At 37.7% G+C, this 23,074-nt stretch overlaps 1 protein-coding gene across 2 annotated transcripts in view; it reads right to left on the bottom strand.

Moving 5' to 3' along the window:
• The window catches only part of LOC108734605, a 371,439-nt gene that overhangs the window by 280,986 nt on the left and 67,379 nt on the right, over positions 1-23,074 (bottom strand). For both annotated transcript variants that reach the window (XM_018466232.1, XM_018466233.1), the window contains exon 2: positions 19,945-20,242. In XM_018466232.1, coding sequence (XP_018321734.1) covers positions 19,945-20,242 — 298 coding nt within the window. The remainder of the gene's footprint in view (positions 1-19,944; positions 20,243-23,074) is intronic.

Here is a 23,074-nt window from a genome sequence, read left to right as displayed (position 1 = left end):
GAAACTATTTATTTACATAAACTTAGAAATTATTATAATTAAATTAATGTTTAGGAGGAATTGCCTCTCCTAGTCGAAGAACAGACTTATTTGAATATTAATTGTTTTAGAGAACTAGTGTCTCAGCTGGTCAAAAATGAACTCTCTTTCTGTCGTGAATTTTTGTTCTTATATTATCTTCCAAGAGGGCTGCTCAAGCCTTATTTACTTAAAATTAGGTATGTTTTAGTTACTATGCGTTAGGTACCAAGATTAACTAATTATGTACTGATTTACATAAACTATTTACACGCTGAGATTGAAGTAAACCAGATTTCAGGGCTTCCGAGTACTGAGAATTACCTGAAGGGTACAGTGGTCGAAGCTATAAACTTATAGTTGAACCTGAAGGGTACAGTGGTCGAAGCTATAAACTTATAGTTGGTATGGTACACAATATAGTCGAAATAAGATAAAATAGTCTTTTGTGCCGAAACATCCTCCTTCGAGGCCGTCTTTATCTCCTCAATCGTAGCGTAGTGTCGTCCTTTCATGAGTCTATTCAGTTTCGGGAACAAGATAAAGTCATAGGGACTAAATTTGGGCAATACAGTGGCTGCTGCATTATTAGTGTGTTGTTTTTGGTCAAAAATTCGCTCACAAGCAGGAGCGTTATCATAGTGCAAAAGCCAATTATTATTGTTCCTTCACAAATCCGGGCGTTTCTGGCAGATTGCTTCGCGGAAATATTTCTTATTGACCGTTCTACCCTGTGGCAGGAACTCATGATGCAGCACGCCCCTGCAACCGAAGAAAACTGTAAGCCAAACCTTCACATTCGACCTAACTTGGTGCGCTTTTTTCGGTTTTGGCTAGTGCGGCAGCTTTCATTGGGATGATTGAGCTTTGGTTTCCACGTCGTAACCATAAACCCATGATTCGTTACCAGTTATGACCCGCTGGAGCAAATTTAGGTGGTCGCCGACAAAGTTCTACAGCTTCTTAGCAATGTTAATGCGATGCTGTTTTGGTCGAAATTGAGCAATTTTTGGTACGAATTTCGCGGCGACCCGTCTCATTATCAAATCATTGGTAAAAATCGAATGGCCAATCGATATGTATAGGTCCTTAGCAACTTCTCTAACGGCGATTACACGCCAGTGTGGAAGCGTTAACTTAAGTAAATGTATTTCTTGGTGAAGCGCAACAATTGCAAGAATATTTAGCCGCGCGATTCAATCGAATACCGCTACAGTTCGGCGACTGTACCGCCATGTTTTTGAAGCGCTACTCTCGTGTGCAAGCATCAATTTAAATTAGTGGATTTCAAAAAATGACGCAACTGTAACGCTTCAGAAGCGCTACAAAAAGTAGCCCGTGTGAAAAAGCTTGTATCCATACGTTGCTTTTTAATAGAAAAAAGAGTTTTTGGATTTTAATACTCAGTACCCAGAAAAACCGCACTATCTGCCGCATCTCTAGCTAAAACCAATCATTTTAAAGTGCTTCCCTCCATTTGTTTACATAGATATTATGAAAGGCAATTATATGTATGTACAGTCTATTTCAATTTGTTAGAATTGTGACCTTGAAGAAATCTGAAAGATAGAAAGAATACACACTAGGCGTGAGCAAGACAGAAATAGTTGGAACAAGCTTGAACGAGCAGAGCTCTCGATGGGCGGTCTTAGGAGATCGGCTAGAATTGTACAGTACTAGACGAAAATGTTTAGCAATTTCTTAAAACAAAAATGTATATAAATTAACAATAGAAAACAAAGCAAAAGTTTTACAGGTGTGTAGAACGTTAAGTTAATTCACTTTTATTATTTTTGGCTAAATATTCTTTTAAATAAAGCATATTCTTAAATTTTAACGAGGCAGTTTAAATAATTTTGCAAATTTTACACTTTTGTCTAGTTCTCGCTCGATGATCGGTGGAGAAATGAGCTTCGCAGACAAATATGATTGAATTTGGAATTATGCTCCGGCGCATCCTAATAAAGGGAAGGGGCATATCTTTAACTTCTTGAAACGAACAGTACGTATATACTCCAGAAATTGGTGACATAGGTTGGTAGGACACCTTCTTAGGCATGAAAGTTTAGTTAGAGACAACAACAACAGGAGCAATGAGAGTCAAAGGTAGACCTAAATTAGATAACTGTTCGGAATTAGTTATGCAAACATTATTGATTTAAGATAAGGAAAAAGTGGAGAGTGTGTCCAAGCAATCTTTGGGTTGATGATTATAATGATGGTTAAATGTTATTGGATTGATAATAAAAAAGAGAAAACTTTAAAGACGTCGAACCCCAAAAATAAGATTAAGTATTATTTTATTAGTATCACATTGTAAAAAAATAACTTGAATTTTCAATGAAGTAACAAAAGTAGGATAATTGCATTATGCATATGTCATTTATTTACAACGCATTTGTTAATAAAATTGTTTTGCGTGTTTGAACAATTAAACCGATTTCAGTTTTTTTTAACGGTAAATTAATCTTGTAAAGTATTTAAGATCAATTTCCGATCGCAAGAAAGGAAAATTTTTTTCTTGAAATGAACAATGGGTTTTAACATTTATATGAATTCCTTCCGTCCTAATCCTTCAAGTAAAATCCTTTAGCCGTAAACAATAAAGATGGTGCTTTCTCTTCCGTGTTAGTTGAGAGAAGGTATTACTTATAATCTCCTTTGTTCTCATGTTCGTACTTGACACGATGAGAAATACCTGTAAGTCTTCTAGCTATTTGTTTAAACTCTCCCGAAGGTTTCGGATAAAGCAAAGCCGTTTTAACGCAATAATGATGGCTCCGGTGAAAGCTTAATGTACTGCGCTAAGATAAGATGGACCAATGAATATTTGTATATATATGTACACCTTACTATCCATTTAAAATACCTAAATGTAAACACTGAAATTTTAAAAGAGTTAATTTATTACGATAAATTCCCTGCTGCTAATCTATAGACTTTGTTTATGTATCTAATTAATTAAAATGAATTCTGAAGCATTGCCACATTCTAACGAATTATATAAAATTAGTTGAACCCAACCAATGTTGGACGGATGGGTATCGTTATTCACCCTTGCTTCATTCACTTTAAATACACCAGTCAAAGCAACTATGCGAAAGCATTATTAAGTATATTAGCACAGTATTCCAAAATCATTAACTGATCGGTCATCGAAAGTTTAAAAACTAATAGCAGTAACTCGCTAATTTCACTTGAAAATTCAGGGTGTCAAATGTATATAAAAAGGGGTCGAATAGTGCGTAGTTACGGTCTAAAAAAAATTAGGTTAGGTTAGGTTATATTAGGTTAAGAAAGTCACAATGCGAAGCCGGCCCTGGGCGTGATTTGCCAGCGTACAACGAACTGCGATAAACACTGAGCATTGAGCAAATACACATAAATGGAGTGTACACTAACAATTCCAGTTGTCCAAAGCGTAAACTAAACATAAACAACAACACACCTCTTACTTATTATCGACGAGTTAATAGTTCCGAGAAGACCAGCAAACATGCACATCTACAAAAATAGTTGAGAATTAGAATCGCCTGCTAGGAGACAGGCTTCAAGACGTCTATTAAAATTATTTATTACTGGCGCAAAAATGTCAGGTATTTAGTGAATTTTATTTGCGGTAATCATCACACGGTCCTGCACATGGTTATATTGGCAAGACTATGCACATCAATAGAATTGTACACTGGTGTTTGATACACGCGCTGTATCATACAACCTCATACAAGGAAGTCCAGTGGAGATAGATTTCGATTACTAAGGATGTAAGCATCATCCTATGGAAAAGATTGACATCTGAAGCAGTTTTTTATCTAAACCACTCATACAAATCCACTCACGGCTGAAAAGCAGTTAGGTGTAAGGCTTGAACTCGCTGCAAAGGATAAGGATACAGCAACTGCTTTTTTATCATTCGTCACACTGTCACACGAAAGAAAGGAGCCAACTTTCAGTACTATTTCGCGTACATTACATTGGAGATTGCCTTCTATAAAATGGAAATATAAAAACATTAAATGTGTGTGCGATTCAGTAGCTCGAGTAAGTCTGTTTTCCAGTTTCCATTTTCCTCTTATCCCTCCTGAATGGTTCCTAATATCAAAAATTCCCGATAACCTAACATAACATTAACAAATCAGCTATGGGCATTAAATGAAGAGATGTCATCGCTAAGAGAAACAACAACTGTTCTACAGTGATGCACTGACCTACGGGCTATAACTGATACTGCTAATTATCGGCTGATTGAATGCAGCGTTGCGTTGTCGTATTTCGAATACTCTCAAATACGTTTTTCTCGAAATCGGTTAATATTCGGACCTGCCAACTTTTACTTAATTTTCTTATTTTATAGTGCCCTATCATTTCCTGCAAGTTCCAGGCTTATTTAAATGACACCTTGTAAAGCATATGGTAACGTTATTAAGAGATTATGTAGGGACGAATAATTATACTCTCTCATATTTCATTTGGTTGCATTTCCCTATAGTTATGATTTGCACAAATTTAATTTTCCTTTGAACCATAAAAAGAAAAACATAAATATCAGTTTTTCACCCGTCGGCGACGTAGACATAAAACTGCAGTTTCTAATCCTTGACCCTAAAACCTTAATTTCCAAGTAAGAAACCGCAAACCGCTGCAAATTTCCCTCTTACACACTTAAAAAAGGATTTCACCTTGTTGTTTCGTACTTGGTAAAGTACCATCGCGATGCACTACTTAGTCAAATGCGATGACATTAAAAGATAATCGGGCAATTTCGAGAATCGTTCCCTAACGTTACGTCGCGTTACATCGCAGTTGGCTAATGAAAATCCGAGTGACTTGATAGCGAGTTCAACAAAGCGGAAGCTAGGTTGCTGGATCATTTAAACAACAGCCACACCAATTTACAATAACAACACGGATCTTATCGGCTAATAGCACACATTTTGAACCTCATGTCATTATTATAACCAGTGGCGAGTTGAGAAACGAACATAGGGACTTTCTATTGCATGCAAACATCAAAGGACAGTATGATCTTTTGAAAAATGCGATGTGGTAACCATCTTTTGCAATTTTGAGAATTTTGTCAGTTTAAGACAGTTTTCAGATAAGGAAGTGATTGTTTTTATAGACGTGATGGAAAACTATATACGGGATGTTTCTAAAATAACTAGCAAGCTTTGGAGGGTTTCAAATACGTGGAAGTATTGTAACAACTACTGTTTTACACTGACCTATGACAGTGATACATTGATCTACTGAAATAACTTCCATTTACTGTATATATAATATATTCAAGCCTATAACGTTAAAAAAGATAAAAGCCTACTATTAGGTCGGTTATAAAATAAAGATCGTCAAACACATAATTTAATGTAACAAATAACAAACAATGCATGAGTCAAAAATACAAAAGAAATCCAACACGAATGCTGCTAATTATCAGTTGAATATCAAGCGGCGTTGAATTGTCTCATTTTCCTTCATGATCCTACCAGAACCGGACTGGCTTTTACCTGTACTTTCAAATTCGTTTTTCTCGAAAATGGTGAACTTTCGGATCACCAAACATTTACTCAACTTTCTTTTTTATAGTGCTCTATCGCCTGTTGCAATCTTGCTACTTATTTCAGAAACACTCTGTATATTGCACACGATTACCAAATTATTCGTTTTTGCTCGTGAGGCATAAAAAACCAACAAAGGAATGTGTATGTGAACGTTTTGCATAATCTACTATATACATAAAATACCCGCTTTTAATTTACTAAAGGACGTAATTAAGCTTGGACAAATTAGCAGCACACGTGGATTACGTCCGCTTTTTTTCAATAATTACTTCCACCATAAGAAGTAATTTGGTCAAAATTCAGTCCATAATTATTATCCCCGTTCGAGATGAGAATTAGTAATTAAAATTTCGAAAACAATTTGAAACTTTTAAACGATTTTATCGATTTGGCTGACATTGATGTAGGTATATGTTGTATATGTATCGTGTGGATTTACAAAAAAAACTAGGGAAACACAAAAGCTTTTAATAACCTCAAATTTTTTTATCTAACTGAGGATTTTGTTACAATCACAAAGTTTTTTAGTGAGTAACATCTCATCACTCGAATATAAGACTAATGGTATCCAAATATTTTATAATTGCCCATATAAACAATCAACAGAACTTTCTAAAGTATTTGGACAAAGAAAGAGTTATAGACGTCTTCGACTCGCATTCCCTCTCCCCCAACTCATTCTAAAAATATTGTGCTAGATACATGCGGAACATGCTTTAAAACAAACACTAGTTTGTTATCCCTTTAAATAAGGTTGTCATTGTAAAACCCAGACATTTCATGTCGAAATAAATTCCTTTACTGTACTAAAACAATAATTTCCTTTGAACAAACAGAACTGTGTCTTAGGTGGTAGGCTTGACCCGGCGACAAGCAAATACAGGAAAAAATTGAAGACCTGGATCGTATATACTTCCCAAACACCCCCCAAATATGACAAATCCCGGGAAACCCCTTTAAACAGTTTCATGTTTTAACAAGTTGAGCGAAATATACAGAAAGTTCCTTTCTTTCTCTGTTTTCCTGTTGGAGAACCCTTGAAAAAGTTTTTGTTTTACACCAATTACATTATGTTTTCAGGGGTAACAGAAAACGAGCAAGAGAGAGAGAGAGAGAGGGAATGTAGAGGCTTTTCGCAAGCTGCGACGTACCGAAATTAAATTGTAGGTTAAATAACTAGTTGGCAAAGTTTACGGGAATAGTCGGCAAAGTTTTGCAACCTTACGACCGCACAAAAAGCGGTATTAGCTCGAGTTAATTAAAGCCTTTTAAGGGCACGTTTCTAAATGGCTCGATGAGCGCGAGAGAGCTACGCGACCATCAACGGCGAACGCACGGACGGACAGACAGGCGGGTGAGCGCAAAGGTAAGTACGTAGAGGGTTTGTCCGGAAAGTAACAGGACTGATTTCCTTCCGCCGCGACTGTACTTCGGAGCGTGCGCGCACCGACTGGATTCGCTAGAGGGCATTCCTAGCTAACGAACGAGAGGCTGGTGAGTTATATCCGAGCACCTGGAGAGTCAGAACAGGCTTTTTCGCGCGACGTGTTTCTGTGAGTGGTGCAAGCCGAAAATGCAGCGCTCGTTAGAGCAGAGGTACGCGATTAAATTCTGTGTGAAACTCGGTAAATCTGCGACAGAGACATTTGATATGTTTCGGTGGCATCAGGCCTTTTCAGCGGGCCGGGAAGAGGTCGCCCATGAAGACTGTGCTGGAATACCTTCGACTTCGACAAACACCGACAAAGTGACTCGTGTGCGCGAAGTTTTGAATTCAGACATTGTGACGCAGCATTTGAACACGCGCAAGGTGTGCGCGAAGATGGTCTCAAAAGTGCTCACTGACGACCAGAAATTGCGGCAAGTGAAAGTGTGCCAAGAAAATTTAAACATGTGTGAAAGTGACCCCCAATTTTTGAATAACGTAATCACAGGTGACGAGTCATGGATCTTTGAGTATGATCCCGATACAAAGAGGCAATCGCCGGCGTCTCCTCGCCCAAAAAAGGGAAGAATGGGTAAATCCAAAGTGAAAACGATCTTTTTTGACATGAAAGGCATCGTCCACCATGAATCTGTTCCTCCTGGACAAACCGTCAACGCCTAGTTCTACGTGGAAGTGCTCAAGAGACTCAAGCGAAGGGTCAATCGGGTCCGACAAGACATCGCAGCCGACTGCAAGATGCACCACGACAACGCCCCGGCTCACACCGCCTTTCTTGTGGACAGCTACCTGACCAGCGCTTCCGCAGCCGCCCTACAGCCCAGATGTGCCCCCCCCCGGACTTTTTTTTGTTTGCTCGCCTGAAAAGGCCCATGAAAGGCAAGCATTTTGAGACGATAGAGGGGATCCAAGCAGCATACACCGTGGCTCTTAAGGCTATTCCGGAGAATGCCTTCCGTGACGCTTTTGTTGTTTGGAAATCGCGCTGGCAGCGCTGCATCGACGCAGAAGGAGACTATTTTGAAAGTTTTTAAAGAATTGTAACGATTGGCTCAATAAATTTTTTTAAATCTACCCCAGTCCTATTACTTTCCGGACAAACCCTGTGTATAAAACGAGTCGAAGAGAAGGAAATATGCAACGTCATGAATTGCTATCTGCTGGAAACATTTGGAGGGTATAACGAGTCACGACAGGAAATATTTGGTTATTTTGAACGTGTCAGACGAAAATAACTTTGACGTTAATTTCACCTAATAAACATGCTTGCGAATTATTGTTAAGAGTGCGATTCGTTTAATCTAGTACAACTTGAAGTTGAGTAGTAAAAAGTGTTTAAATTATAGCATGGCAACAATTTTCCTTTATAGGGTGACCAGAAATAATGTGGACGAAGTTTTTCATCATATCGTTATTATAACATGCGGTATAAAATAGCAGTAAGAACGTAAAGTATGTCTCCTCAAGGAGAGATGATCATTGCTTTTATTTCAGATTCTGGACTATTGAAGTCAGCAAGTTCCAATACTTACGATCACATTATTGTAGGCGTCTGAATAAGTTCGTTATTATAAAAAAATTGAAAAATTAGGAGAGAAGAAGGTACATGAAAACGAAATAGAATGAGCCACCTGGCACCAACCAGCGATATACATAAACATAAAGATAATGAACTTACTGAAAGCCCCAACTGCTCCGCCAATGATGGCCAGGATTATCTAACGTAACTGTGTAGCGCAGCATCGCTACATGCTGTGATGGAGTTCTATACGCAAGTACGGATATGGAAGGAGTGCACTGCCTATTTACAGAACGGAAACGTAGAAGTTTAGACCATTGCTTAGCATTAGGGAGGACGCCAGTTCGATTCCGGGTCTGTCTGCCTTGGTTTCCTTGGGGCAGTAACAATCCACAAAAAATCCTTCATTTTCTTCTGTTTTCATTTCGTCCGTTTTACATTTCTCTACCTAACCACCACCCATCCATTCCAACGATTCCTGAAAGGAGGCTGAAGAGGGTCTTCCGCCCTACCTTGCGCCGAAGTTCGGAGGGACTGCCCGCTCACCAGTATTAGTGGCTGGCGGGAATGAAACACCCAAAACTTTTTTTTTCTTAGTTACCACCGAACGGCATGGCCTAGAAATTTAGACCATTGCTTACCATTTGGGAGGACGCCGGTAGGATTTCGGGTCCGTCTGCCTTGGTCCAAGTTTTTCTGTGGTTTCCTTGGATCACTTAGGCAAATGCTACGGCAGTCATACTCCACAAAAAAATCTTTCATTCTCTTCTGTTTTCATTTCATCCACCTCATCTTTCTTACCCTAACCACCACTCATCCATTCCCACGATTCCTGAAAGGAGGCTGAAGAAAGTCTTCCGCCCTACCTTCCGGCGAAATTTAGAGGGACTGCCCGCTCACCAGCATTACTGGCTGGTGGGAATAAACCACCCAAAAGTATTTTTCTGCCGGCTACTTTATACAGCGGCGGTAACAGTACAATTCGCAAAGCAACGGTGATACATCCTGGTAGGTGTGGTGGGTAGAACATGGTCATAGGTATAACGTATTTCGATAAAGGTATGGATGGAAGGAATTCTCCTCTCCTCTACTCCACGCCGTATTATGCGAAATCCCTGTTTGCTGTACAATGATCAAGTTACTCAAACCGGGATTGTCCTCTATTAATAGCAAAATGATTTCGTTCCTAAAGTCTTGGCTGGCCTTCACCCCTCGGTGCGGTACCACAATTTACATATAATGCAGTTAGTCCATTCTCACTGCACCGTCTATATGTGACAACCATATCTTATATTCTACGTGGGAACACATTGTTCCTTGCTTGATATTTTTAATATAAACCTATTTTTGTATTTTGCGGTAACAGCAGTATTTTAACAATCGAACGGTAACTACTATTATAAATCGTCATCACGTGCAATTGGTCTATCTACGTACCAGCTGTTGTGAAGGTCACTAGTAGGTATGTGTTTCACCATTTAACGCTTCCGGTAACGAAGAGCGATAAGAAAACGCCACCGCCAACCTGGCGAGTCTTCGTAATCATTAAGTGGGGTACATCTTGTACATAGCGTTTACACCCCCTACGTTATGGGACGCTATCACAAGATGCACCCTACAGTACCTGCAGATGTTACCTTTTATATATTTGGGGGGATACTGATTGTCAATATATGTAATACTAATTTGATGGGTGTGTTTACAAATATAGGGTTGTTCGGAAAGTCATTTCGTTTTTTTTTTTTAGAAATGAAAGACAGTTTTCGTATAATAAACAAATACTTTATTGACCGTTCTGGTCCAACACCTTGTGCCATCTTTCTAGTAGTAGCATAATTCTACGCTCATAAAATTTTTGGTCTTTGCTGGCAAAAAACTGATCGAGGAGGTTTTTGACCTCCTCATTTGAAGTGAAGGTTTTACCGTCTAAAAAATTTTGGAGTGACCGGAACAAATAATAATCCGATGGTGCCAGGTCTGGAGAATATGGTGGGTGTAGCATTGTATCCCATTCAAGCTGTAAAAGCTTTTGGCGAGTGACCAAACTTGTGTGAGGTCTCGCGTTGTCTTGGTGAAACACTACAACTTTCCTATTGATTAGTTCTGACCTTTTCTGTTGAAGTGCATCATTCAGTTTGTCCAGCTGACATTACAGTAGACTTCCGAATTAATCGTTATGTTATCCGGTAAAAACTCAACAAAAACGATTCCTTTAAAATCTTTATCAGCTTCAACCGGTCTTCCCGAACGTGGTGCATCTTCGACATCAAAATTGCCGGATCGAAATTTAGCGAACCAGTTCTGGCACTGGCGTACTGTCAACACACCTTCTCCATACACATCAGTCAATTTCTTTCTGGCTTGAACAGCATTTTTACCCTTTCTGTAGTAAAACAGTAAGATATGTCGAAAATGCTGCTTATCGCTCTCCATATTTAAAAGGGCACCAACCAAAAACTACTGCGTAGAATTAATTGGAATTTTTCACACGCAAGCCTTGCTATATGAGCTCTCAAAGCATATAAAAATTATACGGCTTAAATGTGAAGTTGGGTGCAAAAGAATACAATTAAATCCTCTGTCGGGAAAAAACGAAATGACTTTCCGAACAACCCTATATAATGACGATATTGACTGGGCCATCTCTCCCATACTATTAATGAAGTACGGGATAGATGTCGTATGATATATACTTATCGTTTTCTTTTTAAAGGGATGCCCACAATGTGCAAACGTAAGTGTCCAGAAAGAGGGAAATGGACTACACTACACTACAATTGTAATGCAGTAAATAATGGTCGCATGGGTATCAATTAAACGTCTCGTGAGTTTGGCATTCCAAAACAATGCAGAAGAAACGGTAATGGATTTAGGGCTAGACTACAATAATTTTAATCCGGAAATGATTTCAGAGTACCTATATGCCTATTTTATGGAAGAGGATACGATAGATACTGATCCACATTGTCAGTCTTTCACAACCAATTTCACCATTATTAATTATTCATGTATTTCAGAAATATAACGTCAACTGTATTTTTAAAAAGTTGAAAGCTGAAAATAGAAAACAGTTTTCCTGAAGAAGATTTTAAAGAGCTTAAAAAATAGATAAAAAACACAAAACCGAATAAACTCTGTAAGGTATGAAAAGATGATCTATAAAAACTACATAAAAAGTTTTGATAAAAATCCATTTCTATTCTCGCAGGAAAGACATTTTTCTTGAAATTTGTCGACCCTAGTCCTTTGAGAGTATAAGAAGTATCGAACTGTCAAAATAACTTTAAAATTTTCTCTTACATAGTAGTTAATATATCGTAAATGTTAAAATAACATTTGTAGAAAGACAAATACGCAAGAAGCCCGACTAGTTCAAACCGCATCACGTAAGAATGAGACTTTGCAGTTATAACTCGAGCATCCTCTGTACGTTCGATCGAAACGTTGTTACAAACAGCAACGAGGCGTTTGAGAGTTACGACGAGAATAATGAATTTTTTCCGTAGTTAAAAGACTTGGATCCGACGATGTTACAACCTTCTAAATGAGCCGAGGCGCGTTCGTAAGAATGAGACGTTAAGATCTACTACCCTCATACCGAGCAAGAGAGCGAGTGAGTTAGTGAATGTGGTTCTGTGTGACTTACGTCCTACTAGTATCGTATAAGAAGAGAGAAGATAACTGAATATTTCATGCAAAACGATCGCAAGCGTAATGAGCTAAGCGAAAATGACGAACCCTTTTACAACGAGCGTCGCCGTCGTGCACAATCTCAGCAGAAAGAGATCCGAGAACGAGATTGCATTTTTTATTATCAGCTTAAGTTTTTATGTCCGAGCTCTCGGTCGGCCTCAACCGAATATCCTTGCAGATGATACGATTACCTCCATAACGAACCTTAGAAATCGCGTTACTGCCACCTATCTATCTACATAGTGTACGACGGGGGCCATATCCGACGAAGTTGATGGGATTCGAATCGAACAAAACTTTTAGAGGGCCAAAATGTAAAAGCTTTCTCGTCAGATTTCCTAATCAGACTGAATACAAATTTTATCTAGCCGCTACGTTTATATAAAGTTAATGACGAAAGATTTATTTCAAAATTAGCTGTAACCAGCTAGTTTCCTTGAGGAATGAAAAAGCTAAACGACTTCATTCACCACCTGAACGGAAAACACCCCAGCATCTACTTCACCATGAAGACTGAGAAGGACGAACAATAAGCATTCATTCATCGACGTACTAGTGAGGAATCGAGGCAACAAATTGGGTCACACGGTATACAGGATACCTAGACACACGGGCAGGTATCTAATCCAACCACCACCTAAGTCAGAAGTATGGCATCATTAGGATCCTGCCTGCCCAAGGTAGAAGGATTTGCAAATCGGAAAAATTATCAGGAGGGGCTCGAACACTCAAAAACCGCCTTCGAGACGAATGATTATAACAAATGGGAGATCGAGAGATCAATAATCAGATTCAAGACACCAGAGATCGAAGAACGACGCAGCACCTCTCTAGCATATCTACCTTATGTTCTAGAGGTTTCGGACCGGATTGGTAGAGTCCTGAAGAGATACGACAACACCATCTTCAAACCGTCGAAGAATATTCAGCAACCCATTAGATCAGCCAAGGACAAAAGCGAATGATGAGGAAAATAGGCAAGATAGGTTGGTAGGACACTTTTCAGGCATGAAGGTCTATAGTCAGAGGCAGAAACGGGAGCTAGGAGGAGTAGAGGTAGACCTAGATTAGATTACTGTTCGCAAATAGTTAAGGATCTGAGATGTTCTTGCTTTAGGGAAATGAGAAGATTAACTCCGGATAGGGAAAAGTGGAGCTGCGTGTCAAACCAGTCTTAGGACTGACAATCCTATGATGACAATGATGAATAATTTTTAAACCACTCTTCAGATTTAACACTGTGCTTTTTTTAGGCATCAGTATATTACTAATGTATTTAGAGATGTATCATCTTACCTAATAAAAACCATTTTATAGAAAGTAGGTACCAGGATTGGATTTCGATTTCGAACTTCTGAGCCCATTTGTAGACTTGCATATGTAGGTATGTTATTGAAAGTGGAAACCTTGTTTTAGTTTTTAATAGCTACGACAATTGTAAGCTAGACAGTTTTATATGAGTAAACATAAATAGGTGACAATACTATAAACTCTACAGTCCATTTAAATTTGTTAGAATTGTGACCTTGAAATAATCTGCGCGAAGATAGAAAGAATACACATTAGGCGTGAGCAAGACAGAAATAGTTGGAACAAGCTTGAACGAGCAGAGCTCTCGATGGGCGGTCTTAGGAGATCGGCTAGAATTGTACAGTACTACACGAAAATGTTCAGCAATTTCTTAAAACAAAAATGTATATAAATTAACAATAGAAAACAAAGCAAAAGTTTTATAGGTGTGTAGATCGTTAAGCTAATTCACTTGTTATTATTTTTGGCTAAATATGCTTTTAAATAAAGTATATTCTTAAATTTTAACGAGGCAGTTTAAATAATTTTGCAAATGGTACTGTACACTTTTGTCTAGTTCTCGCTCGATGATCGGTGGAGAAATGAGCTTCGCAGACAAATATGATTGAAAACTACAGACCACTTCGAATTATTTTAAATATGATTGAATTTGGAATTATGCTACGGCGCACCCTAATAAAGGGAAGGGGCATATCTTCAACTTCCTGAAACGAACAGTAAGTAACTTTTAGTCACCAATCTCCAGAAACAGTTATGTACCTTGAGCTAGGAGTTTACTATAAAAACATTGTATGCGACCTAGTTCGTAACACATATTTCATTAAATTGAAGGCATCTATTATAGATACCATTTTCACAAGGACTAGATTAATAAGGTGCACCGCATTTAGTTTCAGTCTTTTCCAGTTAGTTTTAAAATCGGATAAAGGATTTGGCTAGCATCAGACGACTTCTTCTTTTGCAACAAATGTCTTTGTGCGCACGAAAGGAAGTAGAAAAAGAAGATACGTTTTTTTTTTGTTAGCGCATATGGCCTTTGCACCGACGGTAAGTAAATCTTCCAAGTGGGAAACCGACAAAGGAAAAAGACAGCAAAGGCTGAAGAACTTCGTAAATTATTTATTATGCGCCACAAACGGAATCGTTATCTCAGGCGGCTGACGAACTAATGATCCGCGTGGCGGAAATAATTTTCAAACAGCTTGTGGAACAAGAAAATGCCAAATAGTAAATACAGAAATGAAATTTTGAAATGAAATTTCTTATGTTATCATTTATATGCGAGACGTTATTATCTTTCTCACCCAATAGACAAAAGTTCAAATTGGAGAAATTAAGTGATTTTCAAATTTCTAATACCTATTGAAAATAAAAGATTGTAGTAATATCTACATACAGAACAAACACGTAGACTAATCCACATGAAAATAAAAGAACACGAAGGAGTCCCTGGGGATGATTGGCAGAGACTGTAAAGGAAATCAGTTCTGAATATCTTTATCATGTTAACAAGGACAGAGGCGTTCGTAGAATTACCAGGAGTATAAGAGAAAATAAACAAACCTGAAAAAGGGGGCGTTCAAGTATTACGTAACGCAATTTGGGGGAGGGGGGTCTCGTAAAACGTTACGATGCGTTACAGAGGCGGGAGGGGGTCTTTCCTACAACACGTTACGTAACATTGTTTCTTCTTTTTAATAAAAAATGAGGGAAGTAAAACTACGAAGTTGGCAACCCTATTCGTTTAGGTTTTACGGGAAATCCCTCGGTTGTATTGTACGTCATTTCGTTGTCAGTATTCGTGAGTGTTTACGCAGAAGCACATCGCTGTAGTTGGTGTTATTAAAGTGAGTTCATAGTGTTCATACTGTAGTGTCCACAAAAGAGGGAGATTTGTATCATCAGCTGTTCTTGACCTATAAAGACTCTCATGCTGACTTGGCAGCGCAACTGTTTCAAAAAAATGCCAACGGAAAACGGCTTAAGAAAAACTAAAAAATAAAGAAAAGTTTGTAGAACATATAAATGATGCTATACGACTTGCGCAACATAACTTTTGCTACTTTTGGGTAAAAATGGTCACTTGAGTGTTACGTAACGTTTAGGGAGGGGGGGGGGGGGGGGTACAGAAAAACGTTACGGCGCGTTACAAGGGGGAGGGTCAAAAATCTTCAAAAATTGAACAGTCCCTAAGTCAAGAGTCGAAAGTAACAGACTAATAACCATGTAATATAAAAATGTCAAACAGGGCAATAATCATTCAGGTTCATAGCTTCTGAAGAGGACAGAGAGATATGACTCGAAACGTCAATTACTTTAAATCGACAACGTCGCAAATTTCTTGATCGTAATCGGCTCTTAATCTTATATAATTTGCGAAAAAAATGCCAAGACATTATGCAAAACTGAGATAAATGCTATAAATAAGAAAAGTTAAAATGATATAGTTCTTATTTGTTTTAATTGTTTCTGCAACATCAAGTATCTATGTCAAATGAACGACGTGCATATAACAAACAAATTCGCATAATAAAAGTCAAGTCAAATAAACAAGCCCCGATCGTAGCGTTACTTGACGCAATGCATCGACATTATTCAATTATCTAATACTTATCCTTAATGCGTTTATGTACATTTACTTATAGAAACCTAATATCAATGGAGGGTCAGGTCAATTATTCAACGATTTAATGTTTGATAAGGTGTATAGATTAGTAGTATTTCCAAAAAAACTATAAGAGGAATTAGATACTTTTCGAAGTCACTTATAAAATGCTTGCTTACACATACAGTTACATACAGTTTCTGTAATTTTATTGCGTCTTATTAATTTAGCTCGTGTGCAAAAAATTAATAAATTATATTGATGAAATTTGTTATACTTCGAAATGAAAAAAGGAAACCTTCATGTTATTTTGTTGTTCATTCATGTCTGTCAAAACTCTTTTTCCTAGGGGATATCGAAATACATTAATATCAAAAATACTAATATCTGATAGAAAACCATCTCAAATTATAGGAAGAAATTCGATCTTCATTAATTTCTGATTCATGTGGGATTATCACATGACAAATTTAATTTCGAGGTTTCTATTATATAGAGTTATAATGAAAATTGTTCTTCGAACGTTGTTCAATTTATGATTCCCAGTAACGTCACAAACTGCTTATAGCTAATTCTGAAGCAAAATCAACAATCTAAAACCACCTAAAGAGTTAAAATGTCGACAGGAAAAGTAACCAAATAATTCAAAAACTATCAAAATAGTGTTTGATTTTTGAGCTTGATGGTCGTGGTCTAGGATTGACTCTCTTCCTTCGATGAAGTTGTTTATCCGACGATTCGCCAACAGATGGGATTAGCATTCACAGGGAACGTAGCGACGACATAAAGTCTTCCGCTTCGGTTTTACTAAGACACCCTCGTTATGTACCCTGAACATGCCAATCACAGCTACTGGCGAAACGTCGAATGTCTTATCGAAAGAGTAGAAACAAGCCTAGACGACAACCATCGACCCCTAATATCTATATGTACATTATGATAAAGTGGGTCGAGAAAGCTTTAGAATTTCTATGAATTCGAAAACTAATTTCCTAAGAAAAAAAATATCCTTGAAGAGGAATATATTTACAATAAAAAAGTCTCGAAACCTGTAACTCTATCTCTATTATCAATAATTTTTATTCAATGTTGAAAATAACGTGTCCTATTCCCAATCCTATTATCAGTTTTTTTTTAGTTTGTCCATGCTATGTATCATTGAACTGTTGATATTATCAGTTTAATTGATAATTGAACGAGAATTTTCTGCTTGTTGTAAAATATTCCAATACCAGAAAACTTTGTTAAGTTGAATCGTTACATTGTGCGAAATTTAATACGGTTTTACACCAAGCCTGTTGAGAGATTATGTTACATTAAAACAAAAGCTGTAATATTGTTATGGATTATATTGCAAAGGGGACTCTGAAATAGATATCATTTAGGTATGAGTGCTTTTGGAACTGTTTTGGCTGTAGTCTCTCGAATATTTTCATATATAAGAGTACTTTTAGAATGAGCTTTGGGCGAGTATTTATACTTCCAAAGCCAGTTTAGATTCAAATATAATAAGAAATAAGATTAACGTGGGTTACGTACATTATCAACTGCAAAGTTCCTACCAACTATTTTACCCAATATTTAATTGATTAATTATTAATTTTTGAAATAAAGAGAATTACCAAAATTTAGACTGTAATAAACAATATAAACCTACCTGCGTTTATTTAACAAAAAAAGGTATGACTCAATTTGGAAATTAATTATAATGTAAAATATATACTTAATTTTGCAATGGAAATAGTCAGCCAGCACTTCTTGGATGAAAATTCATATTCAATTTTCCATCCATTACAAACTACCTCAGGTTAATGAGGGACTTTTTTTGTTGCTGATGTCTCACCCCCGCCGGGAATCGAACCCGAAACCTTTGGCTTTACGCACCAATGCTCTGACCACTAAGCTAAGAGAGATGACATAACCTGAGGTAGTTTGTAGTAGATGGAATTACATTAGTAAAAAATCGACAGAGTAACCTTGTAGGCTCGGTTTGTCGTACTTGCTGTTGTCATCTCTCGTAGCTTACTAGTCAGAACATTGGTGCGCAAAGCCAAAGGTCTTAGGTTCGATTCCCGGCGGGGGTGTGACAACAGCAACAATTTTTCCCTCATTAATTTGAGGTAGTTTGTAATGGATGGAAAATTGAAAATGAATTTTCACAATTATATTTCGAAGGGCACCTTATAAGAAACGGGCAATCCCAGATGCCTCACAACGACCTGCCAAAAAATGGCGTAAGAAACGAGTTACTATAAAAACGTAAATTTACTTACAATGACTTGTGAAATGAAAATAATTTTACGTTAGTATTAAATAAATTGCTGGAAAGGGGAATTATTTCGTTTTATTCGATTAAAATTTAATTATCTTGTAAGTTTCTAATTGATTTGTAGGACGAATTTACAGAGCATAACCATCAGAGAAAACTGACGTTGAACTTTTCAATGTTAGTTTAAGTTTCGTATGGTTTCGCTGTGGTGTGGCGGATAACGCCACCGTATTTAATTTAAAAACATATATCTGGCTAAACATTATATTACACCCTTTTGTAAATATTTCAAATACCCGAATTCTTTTGTATATAATTCTTTCTGTCTCTGCGTCTACGTAAATATTTCTACTTGAATTCTTTTGTATATAACATTCTATTATTTTTGTGTAAATATTTCGAGCAGCCTATTCAAATTCTTTTGTAGTCAATTCTATCAATATCAATAACATTAACTACTTGTACTTTCCTGTAATTCCTATTAACATTTCAGCTCCGCCTACTAACCGCATGCCGTCCGTTAGCATTATTTCCTAATTACAATTTTACGATTTTTCTTCTACATTATATTTCTAAGTATTTCTTATCTTCAGAACTTTCCAATATTCTTACTATCCTATTGGTACGCTACTTTTATCCACCAACTACAGTAGAGCCTCTATAACTCGAACATCAAGGGAGACGCCAAAAAATTCGAGTGATAGTTTTCGAATTACGGAGGATTTTGACATAGGATTTTGATTCAACTTGTAGAGGTTAAGATTTATTCTTATTAAGTGTACCTTACATTGTCGGCAAATCCGTAAAGTCGATAAATTAGTTTTCATAGAACTATAGACGTAATAAGTTTCAAATTATCGAGTTGTAAAGGTTGTAAAATAAAACATTGCTATGTTTGAGATACAGAGGTCCAACTTAATTTTTCGAGTTATAGAGGAAAAATATGTACCAAAATGGCTTGCAGGGACTCACTGAAGGAAACAAAATATTTTTTCGAATTATGGAGAATTTCGACTTATCGAGGTTCGACTTAGAGATTCTACTGTATTTCTCATCTTCAGAACTTTCCAATCACCTCACTACCCTATTGGTACCCTACCTACCCTACTTTCATCCACCAACTATTAGTTCCTCCTTCACAATTTTTCTGAAGACTTTTTTTCATAACTTGGACAGTTCTTATCTCGTCTTCCTATATTCTGGTACTGCTTACTACATTTCATCAGTCGTCGATCATCTTTCCTTATTAAGTTTGTAAATATATTGTTGTGTCGTTGTCTTGTTATTTAGTGTTTATGTCTTTGTTACTATACCTCAAAAAACTCTCACAAACTATAAAGTGACCAAACTGGTATTGTTTACAATACAAGGCGAAACGTAGCAAAATACGTTTTAACTTGGTGCGAATTCAGAGTCTTGGATGTAAGCGTAAATAAATCGTCCAAACATGAACGTTGTGATAGACACAATAACGCAAAAGCAATGTCTCCTCATAAGTTCTGACAAATAGAATGTGTCACTTACCTGTAATAAGCCAAAGCTCCCTGAGACAATCCTCCCTGCTTTGCTGTATCTGTTGTACCGGTGCCGTTGATGTTCCTGCGACGGCGTCTAAATCGGACGACAAAGGCGCGCTTCCGCTTTCCAACGTACGAAACAGTATCGCGCCGAAGAAGGCGTAGCCTGTCACCAGGATCAACAAGCCCGTCCGACCGCACACAAAGGACACGATTGCTGCACCGCAACGTCTGTTAACATATTCCGTGCCACGTGTTTCACCGAATCCGCTTTCGTTCGATTGCATCTCTTGTTCTTCTTCCATCTGAAAGAAAAAGCAGAAAATAAGAACGATTATGAAAAGCACACATTTCCTGAAAGGGGAAGTATTAAAGTCTTTAAAGGAAACAATCGATATTGAATGTGAATTGTTCCACAAAATTTTCGTTTATTTTGTTTGATGAATTTTGTCCTACAATACAAAACACAAAAGTTCCTAATTTTTACTGATGTCTTAAGAAGAATGTCAGGCGAAAACAGAAAAAGACAAAGGACACCAAAACTTAATTTCGTTAGATTAGGCTAAGGAACCAATGACCAAAATCGTCATTTTCAGATGTAACGCGTAAGAAGCTGGCAACTGAGTCCAATTGGGTAACAAACACTAAGAATAATTTGTTGCACAATACAGATGTAACACACGTTACTTTAAAAATTTATGAAAAAACCTTTGAACAGAAATACTAACTGCTACTTCTGACCGTGATTAAAATTTCTTTAGTTAGTCACTTAGAAGATATAATGTCCGTCATAAAAGATACCTATTTGGTCGTTTGACGGTATTCGTAGTTTTGCTCGACATAATAAAAGATCAGAGGCGTATAGTGTTCAGTATTTATTTACTACGTACAGCAATATGAATACGTTTGAGAGGTAACTGATCTTTTATTGTGTCGTGCAAAACTACGCATACCGTCAAACGACCAAAGTGGTGATCCCGGCCACACGGACATCCTGGTTCACAAAGTCATGCTGGGGGTCCACAAGGTCTCCCTGGTATACCCCAAGGGCATCATGGACTCCCACAAGAACATTCTGTAAGGCCATAGGAGCATCCTGGTGGTCTACAAGAGCATCTTGCTCCTCAAGGTCATCTCGATGCTCCACCGGGGCACCCGGCTCCTCCGACCGTACATTCTGTAGGATCTCAAATATATACATCCTGGTTGGCCTTAAGGACATGCCAGTGGACTTCAAGTATATCCTGGAGGCCCTCAGAGTGGTGCCCAGAGTCATACAGGTGGTCTTCAGGGTCACCAAGCCATTCTGGTGGTCCTCACAGTCATCCCAAACAGCCAGGTGTTCCACAAAGACATGTAGGTGATCTGTAAGGACACCCTTTTGGTCCTCAAGGTTATTCTGTACCTCAAAATCATCGTGGCGGACCGCAATGTGTGTGAGAGGTAACTGACTGTGTTATCTGTCGTAGCTCTCAAGTCTTACTATTTTTCTTCTCTATTTTACTACATTCCTTGTGTATATACCATTCCTCTATCATATTGCTGCATATAGTAAATAAAGACTGAACTCTATACGCCTCTGATCATTTATTGTGTCGTGCAAAACTGCCCATACCGTCAAACAACCAAACCTATAACCCACCGACCACTACTACCGTGTACCATGTGCTGCCCAAATTTTCTGACAATTCGGATATGTGTCAGCGAGGTAATCCCATTGATAATTGGAGAATTTACTCGACTATTCCAGCGTATTCCTCATGGGTCCATCTTTGAATTTCAACTTGAGCGAGTGCGTTAAGAACTTCTTATGATTCTACTCTCATCTTTTAGCTGTGTTTCCGTAAGTAAATAAAATCACAAGAGGCAAGGTTAGACGAATATGGAGGGTGCAGAATGATTCTAATGTTCAAAGCTAGGAATTCTGAGCAAGGAGAAATGTACAATCGGGGTGTTGTCAAGGACGAACAACTAATTTTTGTTTTTCTACTTGTGTATTATTATACGTTTTTGCGCCGAATGCTCTCTCCTAGTAAAACGATTGTTTGGCCTGGAGATAAAAAGTTCTTGTGAACAAACCCGTGAATGTGAATGTTGATAAGATCTACATCATCGATTTGACTTGGCTGCTCTCATAATCAGTTATCAATTGTTTTGGTACAAATTTTACACAAATGCGTTTCATATTCAATGTGCTCGATGAAACTAGTTCAGCTGTCCCGTACGACTATTCTACTACTTCACAAACATCCTGAGAAAGTTGGTTGCAATTTACAAAGATATCTCACGAACTTCAATTTACTGTCTGGTGAAGTTGTCAGTACGCCATCGTCTGGAACGGTCATTACCGTCGACTGATGTCCGTCTATTGCAGAACCTTTTGTACTACAGAAGCGTTTGTTTTGGCCCATGTCCATGGGTTTCTGCAGCATATGATAGCAGTTGTTTTTTTAAGTTTTAAACAAAATTGATGTATCAGATTCTTTGCTCAGTATAATCTATTATACCGAAATCCATCGAGTCGTTAAAATATAGCAATATGAAGCCTCACAGAAAAGAACAATATAACCTGTCAGCTTTTCAGGCATTAGCATACTGAATTACTAGGTACATCCAATATTCAAAGCTCCATCAACTGAGTTCGGTTTACACGACCTGCCAGCTTGAAGAAGAAGACTACCTAGAGATTGAAAATACACGTGCGGTTGGAGTTGTTAAATTGTACTTTTTATGTTTTATGTTTGGTTGGTCAGTGCGCTTGACTATCAAGTGTTCATGATTAAAACAAAAACTATGCAGATGATGCATCCTTATTGTCTATTTTTGACGTGACAACGTCTTATAATTCGATGGAGCCGGCTGCACACACGAAAAAAAATTACTCATGCGGCGTTACCTCGCTCTGAGGCGTTCCATTTAAGGCTTGAAGTGCAAGCGAGAGTGCAGAACGAGCGACAAAGAGGCACAATCGGTCCCCGCGTTCGGCAGCGTTCGAGATCTGTCTCTCTCCTACTTGAGTGAGCGATGCGTCCGCGTGGACAGCTGCTATACAATAATACATTTCCATTTACCTCCTTCTCTATATCCATACAAAATATCTATCAAACAAATAAAATTAAAATTTTCTTTTGAAAAAT

The sequence above is a fragment of the Agrilus planipennis genome, unplaced genomic scaffold (assembly GCF_000699045.2).
Source record: "Agrilus planipennis isolate EAB-ADULT unplaced genomic scaffold, Apla_2.0 scaffold89, whole genome shotgun sequence".
In the NCBI taxonomy this organism is placed as follows: domain Eukaryota; kingdom Metazoa; phylum Arthropoda; class Insecta; order Coleoptera; family Buprestidae; genus Agrilus; species Agrilus planipennis.
This window is presented reverse-complemented; position numbering and strand designations above follow the sequence as displayed.